Raw genomic sequence first — 21,028 nt, 5'->3', positions numbered from 1 at the left:
CTATATGGTTGGGGGGCATACCTAGGAGTCCAGGTTACTCAGGGGAGGTGGTCACGGGAGGATCTCACCCACAACATAAATTGGCTAATGCTCAGGGCTGCTCGCTTAGCTCTCAAGGATTTAAGGCAGGATGTGGTGGGGAGACAGGTACTTCTCATGGACAATGTGGCCGCCAAGGCCCACATAAATCGGCAGGGGGGCACTCATTCCAGATCCCTGATGCAGGAGGTGACTCAATTGTGCACATGGGCAGAGAGACACCTGTTGTCCTTACGAGCAAAACACATCTCGGGAGTTTCTAACATGCAGGCAGATTGGTTGAGCAAGGCAACTGCATCCCAGTCTGTTCCAGGAGATGATGGAACTGTTCGGCCATCCGATTCTGGACCTCTTTGCATCTCCAGAGAACTCGCAACTCCCGAGGTTCTTTGCACATTTTCCAGCACCAGGGGCAGAAGGGGTCAACGCTCTTCGGTGCAGGTGGCCCCAGGGACTATTGTATGCCTTCCCCCCTTCCCGATTCTGGGGACAACCAGAAAGGTACTGATAGAGAGGGCAAAGGTTTTGTTGGTAGCACCTTACTGGCCCAGGCATCCATAGTTCACCAACCTGGTAGGCCTGCCGGTCGCCAGACCCTGGAGAATTCCCCTGCACAAGGTCTCCCTCAGCCAGGGCCCAATTGAGCATCCAGATCCAGCTTGGTTCCGGTTGACCGTCTGGCTCTTGAGCAGGGGCTTCTAAAATGGGAGAAATTTTCCAGAAAGGTCATCCAGGCGGCCAGAAGACTTTCCATGACCAGGATATACGACTCCACATGGAAGTTTTTCTGCAGTTGGTGTGCCACCCACCAATTGGAACCCATTGCTGTTTCTGTTGCAAATTTCCTTCAGGATGGTTTGGACAGAAGTCTCGCTCCCAATACTTTGAAGAGGCAGGTGGCCACTTTAGCCTCGGTGCTTTCATTCAAGGACTCAATGACTTTTGCCCAACACCCCAGGGTGAGAGCCTTCCTTCGGGGAACCACGAATTTGAAGCCACTGGTGGTCCACCATTACCCCACCTGGGATTTGCCTAGGGTCCTGCAGGCACTGACCGCTTCCCCCTTTGAGCCTTTACGTGAAGCCAACCTATGCCTACTCACGTGCAAGGTGTCATTCGTAGTGGCCATTACATTGGCCAGGTCCCTCAGCATTGGCAGCTTTATCCATCAAAAAGGACCTTTGCGGTTTTGATACGGATAGGGTGGTTCTGCAGTTAGACCCTACCTTTGTGCCCAAGGTGAACTCCTTATTTCATTGTTCACAGGAGTTGATTTTGCCTGACTTCTGTCCACAGCCTACCCATGCACTGGAAAGAAAATGGCACACCATGGACATTAGGAGGGTCCTCCGTATTTACATCAAACAAACCTCTTCCTTTAGGAAGACTGAAGCCCTGTTCATTTCCTTTCAGTCGTCAACTTTGGGCCGCAGGGTGACCCCTACCATAGGTCGTTGGCTCAGAGCCTGTATTGCTAAAGCCTATGAGTTACAGGCTCTTCCTGTGCCCAAGAGAATCACCGCTCACTCAACCAGGAGTGCGGCGACCTCTGCAGCCTGGGCAACGCAGGTATCAGTTCTAGACATTTGTCGAGCGGCAACGTGGTCCTCTTACCCCATTCATAAGACATTATAGGATTGATTCCTTTGCCTCAGCAGGGGTATCCTTTGGAAGGCGAATCCTGCAGGGCGTTCATATAGAGGTGGGGGCCTCTGACCAGTCCAGTTCCCACCCATAGAACAGTCAACAGCCAGCTTTGATATATCCCATCCTGGATTCTCCCTTCGGCTCAGTGGAGAAGAGGCGTTGGTCCTACCTTGAAAATGGCAGCCAGTTTCAGGAGCCCATTGCATGCCCCAGGGAAAACCACTCTGTTCTGCTTCCCTAATGTGGTCTGCATTGTGCTGCAGAAAACTCTGGAGATTTTTGCAGCATTGTGTAGACTGCATTAAGGAAGCAAAATGGAGCTGTTCATCTCTGAACGTTATGACTGCCTAGCCAGAAACAGCCACTACTTCATTGTGACTACAAGGCATTGTGTGCAAGCTGAAATAGGTGGCTGTTTCAAGGAGGCGGCCACACAGCCCAGAGATATGTAGCCTGTATTCCTTCCACAACATGAGCTCTGGAATTCTTCAAATGGCAAGTGTGTAGTGGATGATGGATGCAGAAGGAGTAGACCCAAGGCCTGCAGGGACCTGGCAGAGCAAAATGGATGAGAGAGAGGTGGAGCTACTAGAGTATCAATGCAGTTGGTCATAAGGGTGAATGGCCATGGGGATACTGCATGTCATAACTTTGAAATGGAGTTGTAAATTATACATTGCTTTTGGGGAGCTGTTATAAGTTTGAACAACCAATAAATGACCAGTCGTTCAGCATAGACTATGTTATTTAATCACTCTTATCTTTAATTCCATTCACCCTCATGGCTCCTTATTTAGACCTTTTCACTAATTTCTAAAATATTTTATTTTCAATAAAATGACTCCACATTTTTTCTGCCTCACTTTGTTTTAAATTATTTCTTCTTTCCCTATTCTTATTTTCATCAACCTATTTTTGTAGCAATAATCCTATCGTTTACATTTTTTCTTCTACAGCCTTATTCATTTCATCATTCTACCAAGTATCCTTTTTTCATAAATATAGTTAGCTTAATTATATAGGTTTTGGGGATATTCAGTAACATAATAACTTCTTACTCTGTAAGAGCAGCTTCACTTGCCATCATATTTCCATTAATTCTGTTATGAGACTTAACTATTTTCTAACATTTTACATAGTTTTGCTTTCTGCAGGTTGCCAAAGCTAATTCTCGCATGTTTCAAAGTAGATAATATAATGCTAGAATTGGCCTTAAATCAAAACAAGGAAAAATAATTATCCCTCACCCCTCACAAAAAATAATAACTTCTAATCCTAAATTTATGTAGACTAGATAGGCTTTGAAGGACCAACAATCTGTAAGTAAGAGTTCTATTTGCACTGCAATCAATCTGAACATTGATTGCAGTGCAGATAGAACTCTTACTTGATATAGATATGATATATCAATATGTGTTCCTCCTATCCCGAAAATAAGCCCTAGCTTGATTTTTAGGTGCACCTAATATAAGTCCTAATCCAAAATAAGTCTTAGTGAAAGGGGTGAGCGTGGCCAGCACAGGACGCAGTGACTGCACTCAGGCCAACGATGTCCAGCAGCAGCTGTAGCTTGTGCAACGCAGGTGAGTTGATTGCATGACAAAGCAGCAGGCTGAAGCAGAGGTGGGGGCGAGGCATGTGGTCTGGAAATGCCATATAGGCTGCGGGAAAGCCAAGAGTCAGTGGGGCAGCTGGTTATTGGAGGTTTGTCTTTGTGGCTCTCAGCTTGCCTGTGGCCCACACAGCGCATCAGGGTCACCTATCTTCCACCCTGTGCCTCTGCCTCCATCTGCTACCAATGCCCCTGTGTGAAGATGAGCCTCCCGCAACTGACCAGCCCACCAAATCCAAGCTTTCCCACAGCCTGTGTGGCGCATCTGGATCATCTGCCTCCTCCCCTTCCTCATTTCTATTTTCTAGGAGATGCTTTGATCTTAACCCTCTACTCCCTAACTTGAAAGTTTATCCCTTTTCTCCCTGTCCCCTTCGGTTGCTAATCAATTAACAAATGTATGTAAAAACATACACAATAATAATAATAGGAGACTTTACCCTGATATCAACTGGGAGACAAACTCTGAGGCAAGTGGGAGATCAAACAGATTCTTAACCAACTTAGCTGACAACTTTGTCACCCAAAAGGTAAAGGAGGAAACTAGAGGAAAAATTGGACCTAATTCTTATTAATAGAGAGGAAGTGATAGAAGGAGTTAAAATTGCCGGAACCTTGGGCGAGTGTGACCACATCATACTGGAATTCACTATAACGCAAATACAAGCAATAGAATATTATTTAACCAGTGTCTTAAACTTTAGAAGAGCTAATTATAACAAACTCAGAGAAACCCTAAGCAAAATTTCATGGATAAAAAGGAAAACAACTCAAGAATCTTGGGAAACTCTGAAAAATATGATCATAAAAGCCCAGTCCAACACAATACCACTCAAAAAGAAAAACCAGAAATCCAAGAAGAAACCAGCATGGTTGCATAAAGATCTCTCTGATAAACTGAAAGACAAAAAGGATAAATACAAAAAATGGAAAGAGGTACACATAACTAAGGCAGAGTATCAGCAAATAGCCCGAATCTGCAAAGGTGAAGTCAGGAAAACAAAGGTTCAGAATGAACAAAGACTTGCAACAAAAGTCAAATATAATAATAAAAAAGTTTCTTTCAACATTAAAATAACAAAAAGGCAAGAAACAGTTGGTCCACTAAAGACAGAAGATAGCAAGGAAGTAATAGGCAGTAGAGAGAAAGAAGAGCTGCTTAACTCTTTCTTTTCATCAGTCTTCACACAAAAGGAAACTTTCCCAACCTACCAAAATGTAAAAGACAGACTAGAAATAAAAATTAAAATAAGCAAGAAAATGGTAACAGAACATCTGTCTGACCTTAATGAATATAAATCACTAGGACCTGATAATTACATTCCAGAGTTCTGAAAGAGCTGGTAGATGTTACCTCAGAATCATTGCACCATATCTTTAAAAAATTTGGGGCACCGGGGAACTACCAGAGGACTGGAAAAGAGCTGATGTGGTTCCCAACTTCAAAAAAAAGGTGGGGGGGAACCAGACCAAGGAAACTACAGACCAGTCAGCCTAATATGAATACCTGGGGAGATACTGGAAAAAAATAATTTAAAAATAGATCTGTTAATATTTAGAAACAAATAAGGTTGTAACTAGTAGGCAGCATGGGTTTGTTAAAAATAGATCATGCCAAACCAATCTTATTTCATTCTTTGACAAAGTGACTAAATTAGTAGACCAGCAAAATGCTGGGGATGTAGTACATTTAAATTTCAGCAAGGCATTTGACAAAGTAGACCACAACCTACTACTTCGTAAGCTAGAAATACGTGGGATAGGCAGCATCACCACCAGATGGATTTGTAATGGCTGACAAACCATACTCAACGAGTAGTCCTTAATGGTACCACATCCACATGGAGGAAAATAAGCAGTGGGATGCCACAAGGTTCCATCTTAGGTCCAGTACTCTTCAATATCTTTATAAATGACTTAGATGAGGGAATAGAAGGAGAATTCATCAAATTTGCAGATAACAATAAACTGGCAGGAATAGCCAGAATACAAGCTCAGGATCCAAAAAGATCTTGACAGACTTGAACAATGGGCCCTATCCAACAAAATGAAATTTAATGTGGAGAAAAGCAAAGTTTTACACTGGACAGGAAAAAACTGTTAGAGGGACCTTTGAGTCTTAGTGGATGATCACTTAAACATGTCAGCAGTGTGTAGCAGCAGCCAAAAAAGTAAATAGAATCCTTGGTTGTATAAACAGACATAGAATCAAAATCAGTATTAGTACAACTTTATAAAGCCTTGGTTAGACCACATCTGGAATACTGCATCCAGTTTTGATCACCATATTAAAAAAGGGGGTTGACACTTTGGAAAAAGTGCAAAGAAGAGCAAATAAGATGATTAAAGGCCTGGAGGCTAAACCATATGAAGAACGGTTAGAGCAGGGGTGTCCAACCTCGGCAACTTTAAGACTTGTGGACTTCAACTCCTAGAATTCCTCAGCCAGCTTTGCTGGCTGAGGAATTCTGGGAGTTGAAGTCCACAAGTCTTAAAGTTGTCAAGGTTGGACACCCCTGGGTTAGAGGATTTGGGTTTGACTGGTCTACAGAAAAGGAGGACTAGGGGGCACATGATAGTAATATTCCAGAATTTGGGGGGCTGCCGCAAAGAAGAGGGGATCAATTTATTTTTCAAAGCACCAGAAGCCAGGGCAAGGAATAATGAATGGAAACTGATCAAGGAGAAATTCAACCTAGAAATAAGAAAAAAAATTCTGACAGAACAGTCAACCTATGGAACAAACTTGCCTTCATATGTTGTACTGGAGGTTTTTAAGAAGAGACTGGACAGTCACTTGTCTGAAATGATATAGGACCGTGATGGCGAACCTATGGCATGCATGCAGAAGTGGCACGCAGAGCCATCTCTGCCGACACGTGAGCCATCGCCCCAGAGCAGGTCCACTGCGCAGGCGTGCACCGGATGCCTGCCAGCTGATCGTCGCATAGCTGATGCGCATATGCATGGGCGGGGCAAATGCAGGAGATGCGCGCTGTGCATTGGGGGTCACCCGTGCATGCGCAGGGGGTGTGGGGGCCTCTGCGTGCATTGCCTTATGGGTGCTGGTGTGCACACGCACACTTTTGGCATGCAAGGACGGAAAGGTTCACCATCACTGGTATAGGATCTCCTGCTTGAGCAGGGGGCTGAACTAGAAGACCTCCAAGATCCCTTCCAGCTCTATTCTGATTCTTTCCTTAATATTTACTATTGATAGTTTAAAAAATAATAGTCTGTGTTAGGAATATAAGTCACCTAACAGGTATTTGGGTTGGAAATATATAAGCCAGGATAGACATTTTAATACTGTCTCTTTAAAGGATTGCTAAAAGTGTAATTAGGTGTGGTTTCTCAAACGGCCATAAAATGGAGCCAGAAACCTGGGTTGTTTAGTTTTAGTCTGAGTCTCAGAAGAGAGTGTGAGTGTATCTCTGTTTCCTTCTGTTGGAAAATATTGCTATTTTTCCTAATTGACTGATATTTCTGGATTTAATGTAAATCTGTTACTGAATTGTTTTTTTGACACTGGACTTTGATATTTGGATTATCCCTGGATTGAAAAACTGACTGATTTACCTGTGAATGATTTTGGACTGCTTATTTTGAACTTTGCTTTAAACCTTTCTGGAAGTAAAAACCTACATTTACTGTACAGTGTATCTGTGTGCTGTGTGTGTATTATTCAAACACTACTCTCAAATACGTCTCCCTGTATGCGCTCATTCTCCTAACGGGGAATTACCTCAACAGTCTGCCTCATATTCAGGACTCTTTTCATCCTTGAATTTTTTACAAATTTTCTTTCTTTTCATTTTAAACAATCAAATTAATTATTGTTTTAGATTTGCATGCATTTTTTTCCTAGAAGTATTCATGAGTGACTTTTGCATATATTTTCCCCAAAAGAATGTTGCTGAATTATTCCAAAAACTCATATCTGATTCTTCTGTTATCATTAGCGGAGCTTAAATGGAGCTATCACTAACTAAAATAGATGTATATTTTTATTTAGTATGTTGCTTATCGGTTATGCCAATATTTAACATTATTCATGAATCTACTCAACAATAGTTGGTACTATTTGTAGAAATAGTATAGTATGTTTGGTAAATGTCATTGGATTAAATTGGCTATATAATTAGAAATTTAACTAAAAACTTTTAAAATACCATTTACTGGTAAAGAAATCTGCAAATATGATTATTTAACATCAAATTATGTACAACATTGAATCTGGGATTCTAATTTATGCTATTGTTGTTATTCAAAGCTAATATGCTTACTATCAATATACTTATAAAGTTAATTTCCATTACCATTATTAGCTATAATTAATATTAATTTTCTTTTGAAGTTATGTTCCTAGTTTAGAATAGAATGACTAGTTCAGTTTATTGGGAAATGGAATAAAAATTCCAGGAAGAAAAATAGCTGCAATATTTACTGTAAAGTAAAATTACAATAGATTTTTCTTTTATGGACAAATTTTCTTACATTATGGACAATTTTTGAGCCTTTAAAAAAAAAAATCTCCACTGCAGTTCAAAACCCAGATAAATATATTTTCCAAAGATTTATGAAGGAAAAAATGAACTTTAGAATATGTAACAAATGACCTGAATTCTTATTTCCAGAGTACCCGTGTGATGTGGACTCCTCCTCTCCGTGAAAGTTTTTCTTATCCCTTCCTTGTGGTTCAGATGTTATTATTAACATACATTCTCAGGTAATTTCCATTCTTAAATATGGAAACAAAATCTTCAAACATGATACTGATTTATGCATTCATAAGTTACAAAATGGTATTACTGCTATGTAAATAATTTGCTTTAATTTATGGTAGATACATGTGGTAGTTATAGATATAAAAGCAGGACTAAGCTCTGCATCTATATTTAGCACCTTTATTATTACAGCCATTATTATGTGTTGTCTTTTCTAGTCTCTTCAATCTAGTATCCTTCCATCATCCTCAAACAAAGATGATAGGACAAGAGAGATAATTCAAAATGTTGGGGGACCACCAGATCAGGGGTGGGATTCAAATTTCTTAACAACCAGTTCTGTGGGTGTGGCCTAATTTATGGGTGTGGCTTGTTGTTCATGTGACTGGGTGGGCATGGCTTGCTGACCGGGCCTGGCTTGGTGATCATGTGACTGGGTGGGCATGGCTTGTATGTAAATATTATAAATATTTATGTAAAATTGATTTTTTTTATAAAAAAAGAGCAACTTCTACCCAAAAATAGGCAAAGCAGATAGGCAGACTGAATTACTTACAGAATCAGATTCACTTAGAGATCTATCTGCAATCGGCTATCTGAGTCTGTCACATAAAATTTGCTTGCAAGCAAACTCATAAAATTTGCTAGCAAGCAAACTAACAAAATTAATTCACAACACACCATGTATGTAAATACTGATTTTTTTATATAAAAAAGAGCATCTTTTACCCCAAAGCAGGCAGGCAGATTGAATTGCTTACAGAATCACAGATTAACTTAGAGATCTATCTATCTGCAATCGGCTACTTGAGTCTGCACTGAAAAGCTTCAATCCTAAGGAAGGTTCGGCTCTGCTTTTAGATTAGCTAGAAAGCAGGAAATCCAAGGATTTCCTGCGTTCTAGCTAATCTAAATTATCCTGGCAGAGCAGAACAGCTAATGGTCGGGGGGAAAAAAGGAAAAATAGCAACTTACCCCAGGCAAGTTGAATGGCTCGCATGCTAGCTAAGGAGTGAGTGGGTGGGGAGGGGAGTGGCCAGCCAGTGGAGCAATTTGCCAGTTCTCTGAACTGGGGACAATTGTGTGTGCAGTGTTTGCAAGAAATCATTAGCTGTGCTGCCTAGACAGCTGACAAGCGCTGCACTCTGGTGCGCAGCATTTGAAAATCCTCGTTTACTGCTTTTTCAACCTCAGCTAGGCCACGCAAAGCAGCGGAGGAGGGAAAAGCAGGGAATAAAGGACAGCCTAGAGCCGGGGCAGGCAGGTGGGCCAAACACTGAACCAGTTCGATGTCAGCTGCTCTTTGCAGCTACAGGTTTTATAAAACCAGGCCGAACCGGTAGCATCCCATCCCTGCACCAGATTGGGAAAGACTAGAAACCTCATTTGTAATTTGTCCATATAAAACCTATTCCTTTTACTGAGAGAAAACAAGTTTACATGTGAATAAATACCAAGTTTTCTGTATGTTTTTCTTAAAATGAGGAATGATTAGGATGACCCTATGTACATCTAAACGTAATAAGAATTTGTGTCAAAAATTACTTTTACTCCTGATAAGGAAAACTAATAAGAGAAAGTGGGAATATGAAGATCAGACTAACATTAAAAGAAACATGTTTTAAAAAGTTATGGGATTTTAAAACAAATCTGTGTTGACCCAAAGTTTTTATAATGATTATGGTTTGTTGCAGTCAGCCATCTGTTTAGACTGGATTTGGAATTTTCATCCAATTATTATGTAATTATTAATTATATTATACATAAATAAAGGGTGTGTGTAGAAGGTTCTTTTTTTCTGTTTAATTTTAGGTATTAGATAACTATTTCATGAATTTTTCTATTAATTGTTTTGAAATTTAACCAGAGTTGAAGTCTGTTGAAAAAAATTTATTCACTATTGTCATTTGGATACATTACAGAGCCATTATTGTTAATCTTAATCGATCTCTTATTCTTTTCCATAAGGACGCAGAATGTTAATAGAAGAAGCTTGATTGCATTATCTGTTTCTAATGTTCTATTCATGCTTCCATGGCAGTTTGCTCAGTTTGTTCTTTTAACCCAGGTAAGATAATGTAAATAAATATTATTAGTATTTTGTATACCCACTTTTCAGTGTGCAATGGTTCAGCAGTGTGCAATGGTTCAGCAGTGTGCCAAATGGTTCAGCAGTAAAAGCCATTGAGCTTTCAGCTGGAAAATTGATTTAAGACCTGGTGCTCACAATAGCTCCCATTACTTACCCCATCTCCTGCCCATCTAGCAGATCAAAAGCATGTAAATGTGAGTAGATATAGATATCACTTTGGTGGTAAGGTAACAGTATTCCATGCGCCTTGGCATATAGTCATGTTGGCCACATGACCATGGAAATGTCTTCCATGGTCCCACACTGGCTTCCTTGACTAAGAAACAGTGGTGAGCACTGCCTTTACCTTTATTTTATATTTATGTATATTTGTTGTCTTAAATAACTGTTGAGAGAAGAATAGAATACATATTATACATTTAACACCTAAGAACAATAATAATTTCTGATTTGATCACAAATGTGCCATAGCAAGGTCAAAATTATCAGAAGCTTACAAGGTTTCCATATTCTTATTCATGTAGAACTGATATTGAAAACATTAATTTTATTTATTTATTAAGCATGTATTAGATAACAGTTATAAGTATAAACATGATTATTAATACATGAAATGGATAAGAATAAAAGGGGAATATTAGGACAGGGACGGTAGGCATGTTGGTGCACTTAGCATACCCCTTAAAGACCTCTTAGGAATGGGGTGAGGTCAACAGTAGACAGTCTAAGGTTAAAGTTTTTGAGGTTTTGGGAAGAAACCAGAGTCAGAGTATTCCAGGCATTGACCACTCTGTTGCTGAAGTCGTATTTCCTGCAATCGAGTTTGGTGCGGTTTACCTTGAGTTTGTATCCATTATGTAGTCGTGTATTGTTGTGGTTGAAGTTGAAGTAGTCATTGACGAGTAGGACATTGCAATGGATAATTTTATGTACTACTCTTAGGACCAAACTCGGTGTAGTTCTAAGTTGTCTAAGCCTAAAATTTCAAGTCTGGTGGCATAAGGTATTTTGTTATGAGTAGAGGAGTAGAGGACTCTTATGAAATATTTCTAGACTCTCTTGATTGTGTTAATGTCTGATATGCAATGTGGGTTCCAGACAGATAAGTTCTATTCAGGGGTGGGATTCAAATTTTTAACAACCGGTTCTGTGGGCGTGGCTTAGGTGGTGGGCGTGGCTTGGTGGTCATGTTATTGGCTGGGTGTAGCCAACTCAATATCACTCACATCGAGGCACGCATCTCCTTGCCTGGCCTCTCGTGACTGTGGGGATGCTGCAACAGTCGTAAGTGTGAAAAATGGTCATAAGTCACTTTTTTCAGTGCCATTGTAACTTTAAATGGTCACTCCACACAAGCAAAGTACCAGCAAAGGAGGAGAAAAAAAAACTCCAGAGAAGTTCCTGAGACAGGAAGTCTAGTCCTGCCAAGAATGTAATAAGGGTTAACGGAGAGGCAGTTTCTGTAAGCAACACCAGAATGTTTCCTTCCTGCCTTCCTTACAGGATTAGGCCAGTAATTTCTTCTAACAACCGGTTCTCCAAACTGCTTAGAATGTTAACAACCGGTTCTAGCAAATAGGTACGAACTGGTAGAATCCCACCCCTGGTTCTATTAGAGAACTGGTCTAACAAATATTTTGAATGCTGTAGTTAGTAATACAATATTACCAGAGAAAAAGCTACACAGGATTAGGTTAACAGCTCTTAATGTCTCTTTGGCTATGTTGTTACAGTGAGCGCTAGCACTTAGATCATTAGAGATGAGTATTCCAAGGTCCTTGACAAGAGTGGGGGTCATCTACAAGGTCATGTCCATTCAGCTTGTATTTTATTTTGTGATTTGTTTTTGCCAATATGAAAGACAGAGCATTTGTCTGTTGAGATTTGAAATTGCCATTTGTTTGACCATTCTGACACATAGTCAAGGTCTTTTTGAAGGAGAGTAGTATTCTCGGTGGTGTTGAAAATTTTTACATCATCAGCAAAAAGAACACAGTTGCTTTTAATATGATCACAAAGGTCATTTATGTAAAGTATAAAGAGAGTTGATTCTAGAATGTTGCCTTGGGGGACACCACTGTTGACAGGTACAGGATTTGATAGGACGCTCCCAATTTTGATCATTTGTTGTCTGTTTGACAGGAATGCTTCTATCCAGTTATGCAGGTATCCAGAGATACCATAAGATTTTAGTTTTAAGAGTAGTTTGTCATGTACCACTGAATCAAAAGCTTTACAGAAGTCTATGTAAATTGCATCTATTGCTTTGCCCTGATCAAGTTGTGTAGTCCATATGTTGCTTGTCTCTAATTGGAGGGTAATGGTTTGGTTAATAATTGATTCAGTGATTTTGCAGGTGACGTAACATAAAGAGATTGGTCTGTAATTTTCAACAAGTCTGGGGTCTCCCTTTTTGAAGATGGGGATGACCATGGCTAGTGACCATAGGTTGGGTAAGGAAAATCTTTCTGGTCCTGAAAGATTTTACAAAGATTATGCTTAGAGGTTCTGCTATAGCAGTGGAAAGCTTTTTTTAAGAAATAGGCACATAGTCCATCAGGTCCAATAGACAGAGATGGTTTTAGACTGCGTAGTGCTTCTTCGACATTATCTTCTGTAAAATCAATATGTATTAGATCATTGTAATTGTCTGCGGTTCGACTATGAAATATTGGGCATGAGCCATTGCTGTTTACAAAGACTGAGCAGAAGAATGTGTTAAAGAGGTTGGCTTTAATGGTTTCATCGTTACAGTCTTTACCGTTAGGTCCTTTTAGGGATGGGATGGATCTCATGTTTTTAAGTTTGTTGTTTTCAAAGGTGTAGAAGGCACAGGTAGATTTCGTGCACAGAAGGTTTTCCTCTTATTTGATGTGATAATTGGTGCATACAGTCTTTATCTGGTAGCATAAGTTTTTGTAGCAGCTTTTAAAGTTGGCTACAAAGACAGTTTTGTTTTTCCGCCAAAGGGATTTTTGGGGGGATTGGAGCTTCCTTATTGTTATCGGTAATTTGTTTTTTCTAGATTTGGGGGTTATTAGTGGTACATATAGTTGGATGACTCTTTTGACTCCAAGTAAAACAATGTTGTAATAGTTTTTGGCAGTACTGCAGCCAGTGAATAGGATTTGCCAATCAAGAGATGAGAGGTCAATGTCTATGAGATCATAGTTGGCTTTTTTAAAGTTATAATTGGGGATCCCAATATTGTGATGATTTTCGTAAGGACTTATGTTGAGACAAAAGTCAATCATACTGTGGTCACTGTTGAAAAAGTGTTATTTTATTTGTAGTCCATAAATTGAGTTCAAACTGTTGCAGAAGATGAGATCGAGGCAGTTGTTGAGTCTAGTATTGTTGGTTACTAGTTGTTCAAGTCCCAGGTTAATTACAGCATTGTACAAGATTGCATGTATGGGTTCAGTTGTACATTCATTTTGTGTCCAATTAATAAGAAGTAGATTGAGGTCACCAAGAAAGATAAGAGTGTGTGGGCAGGAGGTTTTCCACGTTAGTAGTGAAATTAACTTGTTTGCATGTACGATGTCAAATTGGGGCTCTGTAACATAGCAAGAAGCAAAATGTGATGTTTAAGGACAGCTCACAGGTGATGGTCTCAGGAAGAGCAAGGTCCTGGTTAACTTGAATATTTTTTAGATGTAGGGACTTTTTGCAGAAGATAGCAATATCCCCTCCTCTATGGATTTCACGATTGGATCGGTAAACATGATCATATCTTACTGTGGTAATGGAGTCAGGGATGGATGCATTCAGCCATGTTTCATAGACAAATATAATGTCGAATTTAGTTGTATTTAGTAAAAGGAGGAATTCAGGTATTTTATTTACGAGACTTCTTGCGTTAAGTAGCTTGCATTTAAGATAATTAGTAGTTGGTATTGTTGAAGTTAGAGGCCTGTATGCCTAGTTTTGGGTGATTGGGGGTAGGGTGATGGATGTTAATGAGGGTTTCAGAACTTTCTTTTAATACAGTCAGCTCTGTAGTCAATGTATAAGTCATTCTCTCCATTGTCTTGATGTCTTTTGAGTTCTGTGCAGAGTTCACGGGAGCAGATTCTTTGCAGTATGGATAAGTTGGGTCATGAGGAAAGTTTGTTATGGTTGAGGTTGGTTTTAGCGATGGAGTTTATTGTATGAATGAATATACATTTGCTGGATTCATTTTTGCAAACGACTCTACAAAATCGTGAGGCCACCAAGCCGTCATTGTACTTGTACTCAGGGCCATCCCTGGAAATTTCAATGATGTCTTTAGGGAAGATGTTTAATGTATTGCTTAGGATGTTTGAACCTTAGTAATATCATCTGATTCGTTAGTGTCATCAAGACCAAATAGAATAGCATTTGGATGTTTTTGTTCATGTTCAATGCTGTCTTTGATGAGTAAGGTGATATTATTTGTTGGGTTGCAATTATTTGCTGGGTTGGTGGTTATTTGTGGTTGTGGTTGTGGTTGCGGTTTGGTGATTATTTGTGGTTTAGGTTGTGGTAGTGGTTGTTGAATTGAGATATGATTTTGAGCTGTTAGGTTTTCATTTATCTGTACTTTCGTTATATAGGTTCCTTCTGAAAAGAAAAAAGTCTAAATGACAATTTGAGAAAAGATTACCACAGATAAACATACGTTTGTCTCATCTGCCTTTCCTAAGAATTCCCTCTGGATCAATAGATTTTTCAGGATATATCTCCCTCAAAGCATGACCACAGCATTTTCAAGCCCATTTTGGTGGCATCAGTTGCATTCCCACCTCCCAAAGATACACAAAAGTGAAATATTGTGACATTATCTGAGCATTAAATGTATATCTTTACTAAAAATAGAAGGCTGCTGTGAACATATCAATTGAAAAGTTCAAATACTACTTGTTTGGTTTAAAACCATTAGCATCCCTAGTCTTTAAAAAAGGTGACTCCAAAAAAAATAATTTTTGCTCACATATTTGGTATAAAATAAATCCTCTATGAAATTAAGTCCAAAAGTGGCTGACTGCTTGATGCAAGACAGTATCTTAGTAGTGGAGCAAGCTTAGAATCCTCCATTTAATTACATGGTATACTTCATTCTATGGAAATATATTATTTAAAAAGTCTACAATCTTAGTCAACGCTCTAATCATGAAGTAGTATAAGAACGATTTTACATAAATTTGATATAGTTTCTAGAATTTTTTGTTCTCATTGTTCCAATATTATAAACGCATAGAGTGAATCAGAACTTATATATTGGGCCCATCTTTTTCAATTTATTTTTAAATGTATGGGTGTAAATCCTGTCAAGGCTGAAATTCCACCCACTCTTGTCAGTTAATAGAACCATTACCAACCTCTTGGATGCAGTTGATGGCTGGAGCCATTTTTTTCCCTACCTCATAGTTGCCAATACCTCTTTTTATATCTTTAGTAGTTAGGTATTGCTTCCATAATATAGATAAAATGCAGGGGTGAAATTCAACTACCTTGGGCTGGCTCGGGAGAGGTGGTGGAATTGGTAAAAAAAATCACCCCTGGTCGCTATTACTATTATACCAAGCCACGCCCACAGAGCCGATAGCGAAAAATTTTGAATTTCACCCCTGATAAAATGGACTTGATATCAGATATGGAAAAAATACATTCCTTGTTATTCTGTAGAAAGGGTCTTCCATTTCACTACTTTTAGAAAATTTATAGAGTATGGAGTGGAATGCCAAACATCTTAGAGTTTTCTGTTTTGCATGATGAAATAATCATGTCCTGGTGAAAATTAAGATACACAGAATGAAAATAAGAGTTGTCTAACTTAAAGAATGTAGGTCTGTAAATATATTGCTCTGAAGCAGCCCTTTTGGATCCTGAAATTTCCCAATATATGACCATTGCTGGGAATTCTGGGAGTAAGAGTCCACTTGTTGGAAAACAGGTGGAAATTTGGAGAAATAGTTGGAAATTTACAGTATTTCAAAAATTAGATATTGTACTGTAAATTATGGAATTGGTCAATTAAATTGTAATACTTACACTCCAATTATAAATTTAAACTATTGTTGATAGTTTATATGATAAAACTGTTTAAAATTCCTTTTTCCTTTTTTCAGTTTATTTTCACCAGGTGAATAATTTGGAGATTTCATATCTTTCTTTAAACTATTTTAGGTAAAATGTACTGTGTTTTTTCAATTGCAGGTAGCATCTGTTTTTGGTATATATATTTTGGGATTTATTGATTCAGCCAAACTACAGAAGATACTTTATGCACATATGGTAATATTTTTAACAATAGTGTTTGATAAAACCAGTTTCTGAATGTTTATACTTATGATTAGTTTCAAAAGAATGTTAAGTTGCTTTTATTAATAACAAAACGTTATCTTACTTTTTAATCGAACAGTGTAAAGTATAAGAGAGGTATTCTTGACAGAAATATACAAGAATTATTACATAATCAAAGAAGTATAAAGCATTCTAATTCCTGTAAATCAGAGCAGCATTCAGAAGAGACTCAGGCAGGCTCCTCCCTTACCCATTGGAATAAAACAAGAAGGGGGGATAAAGGTCATTCAGGCTTGCAAGATTTTATTAATATAGGTAGTCTCTATGTCACTGAAAGTCAAAAGAGGATGATGGGGGGAAGAGAAAAAATGAGCATTAATCCTCATTGAAACATTAATCCTAATTGAATCAACAAGTGCTTACAATTAAGTGCTTACAATCCAGTTTTAAGAGTTGTTTAGTTGCTATTTCTTTAAATAAACAAACATGGTTGTTAATTTGTTTGTAAATTGAAACCTGAAATGTCATCATGATATAAAGTTAGAAAAAAATCTCAATTATTTTACAACAGTAATTTATATTTGTGAATCTTTTGTCAAATGATATTATTTAAAATATTTTAAATAGTGTATAAGATAGCATTTTATACACTATTTGTTTTTTAAAATCTTATAGTATAGATACTGTATATATTTGTCATGCCTCTGTAATCTTAATTAACATCTTTATGTCACCTCAGGTATCACTTGCTATATGCTTTGTCTTTATGTTTGGAAACTCTATGTTGATGACATCCTATTATGCTGCCTTTTTGATAGTCAGCTGGGTAAGTCTTAAACAAATAGCCAATAATGATTTACTTAGTGTATAATTACAGTAGTCACATTATCTAAGTTGAATATTTCATACAGCTTATAAAAGAGCCCAAAATTTATGTTTTAAAGCGACACATTTTAAAGTGAATTTTGCCCCCGTTTATGACTTTTCTTGCCATACTTGTTTAAGTGAATCATTGCAGTTGTTAAATTGAATCTGGCTTCTTTATTGACTTTGCTTATCAGAAGCCTGCAAAAGGTGATCACATGACATAGAATCACTGCAACTGTCATGAATATGAGTCAGGATCCAATCTGAGTCAGTTACTGGGACTAAAAATTTGTTCTTCCAAATTGGAAGGACCTGAGGTAAGCCGGTGTGGGGTATGTGAAGCAGCTCCACCCACCCACCCCTAACAGCGGTAGCACTGGCACACTTGAGGCCCCTGCCTTGCTGTAAGCAAGTAGAAGAAGTGGGCTTCCCATGTACTTTTAAAGTACATGGGGTGGGGGGAAAGATATACCCCCAAAATAAGCCCTTGTGCTTATTTTGGAGCACAAAAGAAAGTAAGATCAGGACTTATTTTCTGGGAAACACGATAGTACTGCCAACATACCTTCTGTCAGCATTTCAATTAAATTCTCCATGTGATTCAAAACTCCAAGACAAAGTCAATCAAAGTGAGAATTTATTAGAGATGTGGGGAAAACCCGAATCTGAATTTCCGCGTTTCTCCCCTTCCACACTAAAACTCACACCTTGCCCCATTTTATGATTCCTTAATCAGATTAGTCAATCCACCTCATTTCTCAATTACTGCCAATTGCAGTCACTCCCCTCCAAATGCCAGTAACTTGTCCTTGACCCCTGGTGAAAGAATGTTGTTGTGGCTATATTCCCTTCAACACTCTCCCATTCCCACAACTTGCCCATCCCTCGCTGTGGAGCCCTGAATCTGAATCAAGATGGATCTGTGGCTGACAGGCTGTCTCCCCTCAAACACTGATGACGTCCTGAAATGAGACAAGTGACAGGAAGTTAGGAACAACCAACAAACAATCTCTTCCCCCCACCCCCCAGAGGGCCCTTTGGTTTATCGGGAAACTTTTCGTGAAACTGCTTTACCAACCTATTTGCCTTTACATCTCAACTCTTCACCCATGTGGCTTCAGATAGAGGGTACCCACTTCCAGTGGATTAGGTATTGTAATCGACCTCTATGTAATCTAGAGTCTTAAGATTTTCTTTACTTCATAATGCTTCTCACCCTGGATTACGATGGGCTTGGGAACGGGCTGATCTCTTGGTCTCAATTGTGAGCTAACAGCCAGTTTCCACGTAGTTACTGTGGAATACCAGATGCACTTTCCCTAACAAGCGAGGGAGACTTAGTTGCACAGTTACCGGATTTATCACTTTCACTATTGGGAATGGTCTTAGGAATTTTGGACCCAGTTTCTTTGTAGGCAACTTTAGTCTAAGATATTTAGTGGATAAATAGACCTGATATCCTACTTTAAAGGGGGCTTGCGGGGACTGGTGCTTGTCCACCTGCTGCGTGTATTTTTCAGCTGCTTTGGCGAGGGCATACTTGATATTGTCCCAACCCTGTTTTAATGAATCCACCAACTCAGCTGGGGACATTGAGGTTGGAGGCTCTCTAGATAGCTCAGGCATAGGCACAAAGTACATTCTGCTGATGACTTGGAAAGGGGTTAAGCCTATGCTATTGTGGACTGTGTTGTTGTAGGCCACTTCCATGAAAGATAGCAGATCAGCCCAATTTTCTTGTTGGTATACATAGCATCTCAGGTACTGTTCCACCATGGTATTCGTTCATTCCACGGCCCCATTCATGCTCAGATGAAAAGCAGAGCTCAGCCTCTGAGAGGGCACAACAGAATGTAGGAATTCCCTCCAGAACTTCATGGTAAACTGGACTCCTTAATCAGAAATAATCCGTTTGATGAAGATTTTTGCTAATCTCTTAGTTGATGGTAATCCAGAGCAAGCAGCAAAATGTGCTTGCTTAGAAAACAAATCAACCACTGTCCAAATGACAGCATTTCCACTGCTCTCTGGGAGTTCGACTATAAAGTCTATGGCTATTTCCTCACATGGATGGCTGGAATCAGCTATTGGCTGGAGCAGACCAGGCGGCTTCCCTGTTTGCGTTTTGTGTTTTTAAAAATTGACCATTTTTAATTAAAACTGATAGTTTTTATAGTTCCCTACAATCTGTGAATTTGTACAGCAAGACTGGAATCTTGTAGATCACATAATTGAACTATGCCCTCTTTTATTGATATACCATATCCTGTTTATTTTATGCAATAACATTCCCTGTGCTTGATGTCACACTATCCTGGGCTATCTCTCACTTCTCCTTCAAGATTTTATATAGAGCCCTCTGTTTAACATCGTTTGTCAGGCTTCTTCCAAATATATTCTCTCTAGGCTTTGTGAAGTATAGGGAATCTCTTAACAGATGCCTTTTATCCATATCATAACGTCAAAAAAGAGAGTGTTTCAAGAGCCTCTCTTCTTTATTAGCTCAGTGAATTCAATGTGTTTCAGAGTCTCTACAACATTATTTCTAGTTTCAGCTGTGATATCTTCTGAATGTCATGTAGTTGCAGAAAATTATTTATTGTTTAATTGATATGCTGTCTATCTCACTCTGCAAAGTAACCCTTTGCAGAAAATATTGCTAGTTTTGTAATATAGTGATAAAATCATTAGACTAATGCTAATATTTAGTAGATTAAAGATTAATATTTAATTTAAAAGGGCATTGGTAGGCTTTGGGGAAACTATAAATTGTATTTCAAATTAAATAAAGATGGCTGCAAAATATGTGCTTCCTGAAATTCTCATCTTTCACTATGAATGCAGATGTGTTCTACATGTGATTTAAACAATTCTAAATATTCTTAGACCAGCTTTGAAAAATATTTTAATTGAAGATAATTGCTTTTATATATTACAAAATGGGATTTACATTGACTCTGTAAATAGTTTGATAGGCAAATTATTTATACTAAAATTCCACAGAATTTTAGTTGTGTTTCAGTCTCTGCAAGTTGAACTAGCAATAGTGATATTTATCAGTTTATGCAGTAATCAGTTTGGCAAAAAGGTTATGTCGATAGTTTTACAAAACTTCTTCAAGTATATCATACTATTTTTACTTATTTGTTGTTTCATCTTCTAAATCACATTTTGTTAGAGTATTGCAGTGTTCATTCAGCGCCAAAAAAATAAACACAGATGGCTGATGTTTCATTTAACATCTTTATAATAAGTAGATAATAATAAGTAGATTTTACAAACCAGTTGTAGATTTCTCCAACATGGAGCAAACTCAAACAGAAGTAGACATGTTACAAGTTCAGAGCTTCAGCAGCAGCTCAAAAACAGACATCAGTTTCATTTTAGTTCAGCAGGCAAGCACTATACACAGCAGAAGAGAGAACCAGTTTCATTTTCAATAGACAGACTCAGAGCTGAACATAGAGCCACACCTTAGGCTACTTCTAGTTTCAGTTTCCAGCCTAGACTAATTCTAGTTTCAGTTTCCAAAACAGTCCTCGTTAGCTGACTTAGTTGCTATGCCTATTCATTGGCTGACCTTGTTACCATGCTCTATTCCAGTTCATGAATATACTCTGAAACTCCTCCCTTCTTAACTGGAATAGACATAAATTCAATTACCTTTAATATTCTTCAGATACCTGTATTTGAAGACCCACATTTACAGTTCCCCCCAAATACCTGATAATTCCTTTTTTACACCTATCCAACGCAATTGCATTGATCCCCACC

The 21,028-nt window shown here is 38.6% G+C and overlaps 1 protein-coding gene across 4 annotated transcripts in view; it reads left to right on the top strand.

Moving 5' to 3' along the window:
• The window catches only part of DPY19L1 (dpy-19 like C-mannosyltransferase 1), a 148,983-nt gene that overhangs the window by 50,224 nt on the left and 77,731 nt on the right, over nucleotides 1-21,028 (top strand). For all 4 annotated transcript variants that reach the window (XR_015745836.1, XR_015745837.1, XR_015745838.1 and 1 more), the window contains exons 9-12: nucleotides 7,936-8,027; nucleotides 9,994-10,093; nucleotides 16,301-16,378; nucleotides 17,127-17,213. Coding sequence is in view for 1 of the 4 variants with exons in the window: in XM_026674865.2 (XP_026530650.1) it covers nucleotides 7,936-8,027; nucleotides 9,994-10,093; nucleotides 16,301-16,378; nucleotides 17,127-17,213 (357 nt within the window). In the remaining 3 variants the exon portion in view is untranslated. The remainder of the gene's footprint in view (nucleotides 1-7,935; nucleotides 8,028-9,993; nucleotides 10,094-16,300; nucleotides 16,379-17,126; nucleotides 17,214-21,028) is intronic.

Source organism: Notechis scutatus, chromosome Z (assembly GCF_049901735.1).
Source record: "Notechis scutatus isolate UNSWTSFEM ecotype Mainland chromosome Z, rNotScu1.2, whole genome shotgun sequence".
NCBI lineage: Eukaryota > Metazoa > Chordata > Lepidosauria > Squamata > Elapidae > Notechis > Notechis scutatus.
The sequence above is the reverse complement of the archived record's forward strand: the minus strand, read 5'-3'. Positions and strand labels throughout refer to the sequence as shown.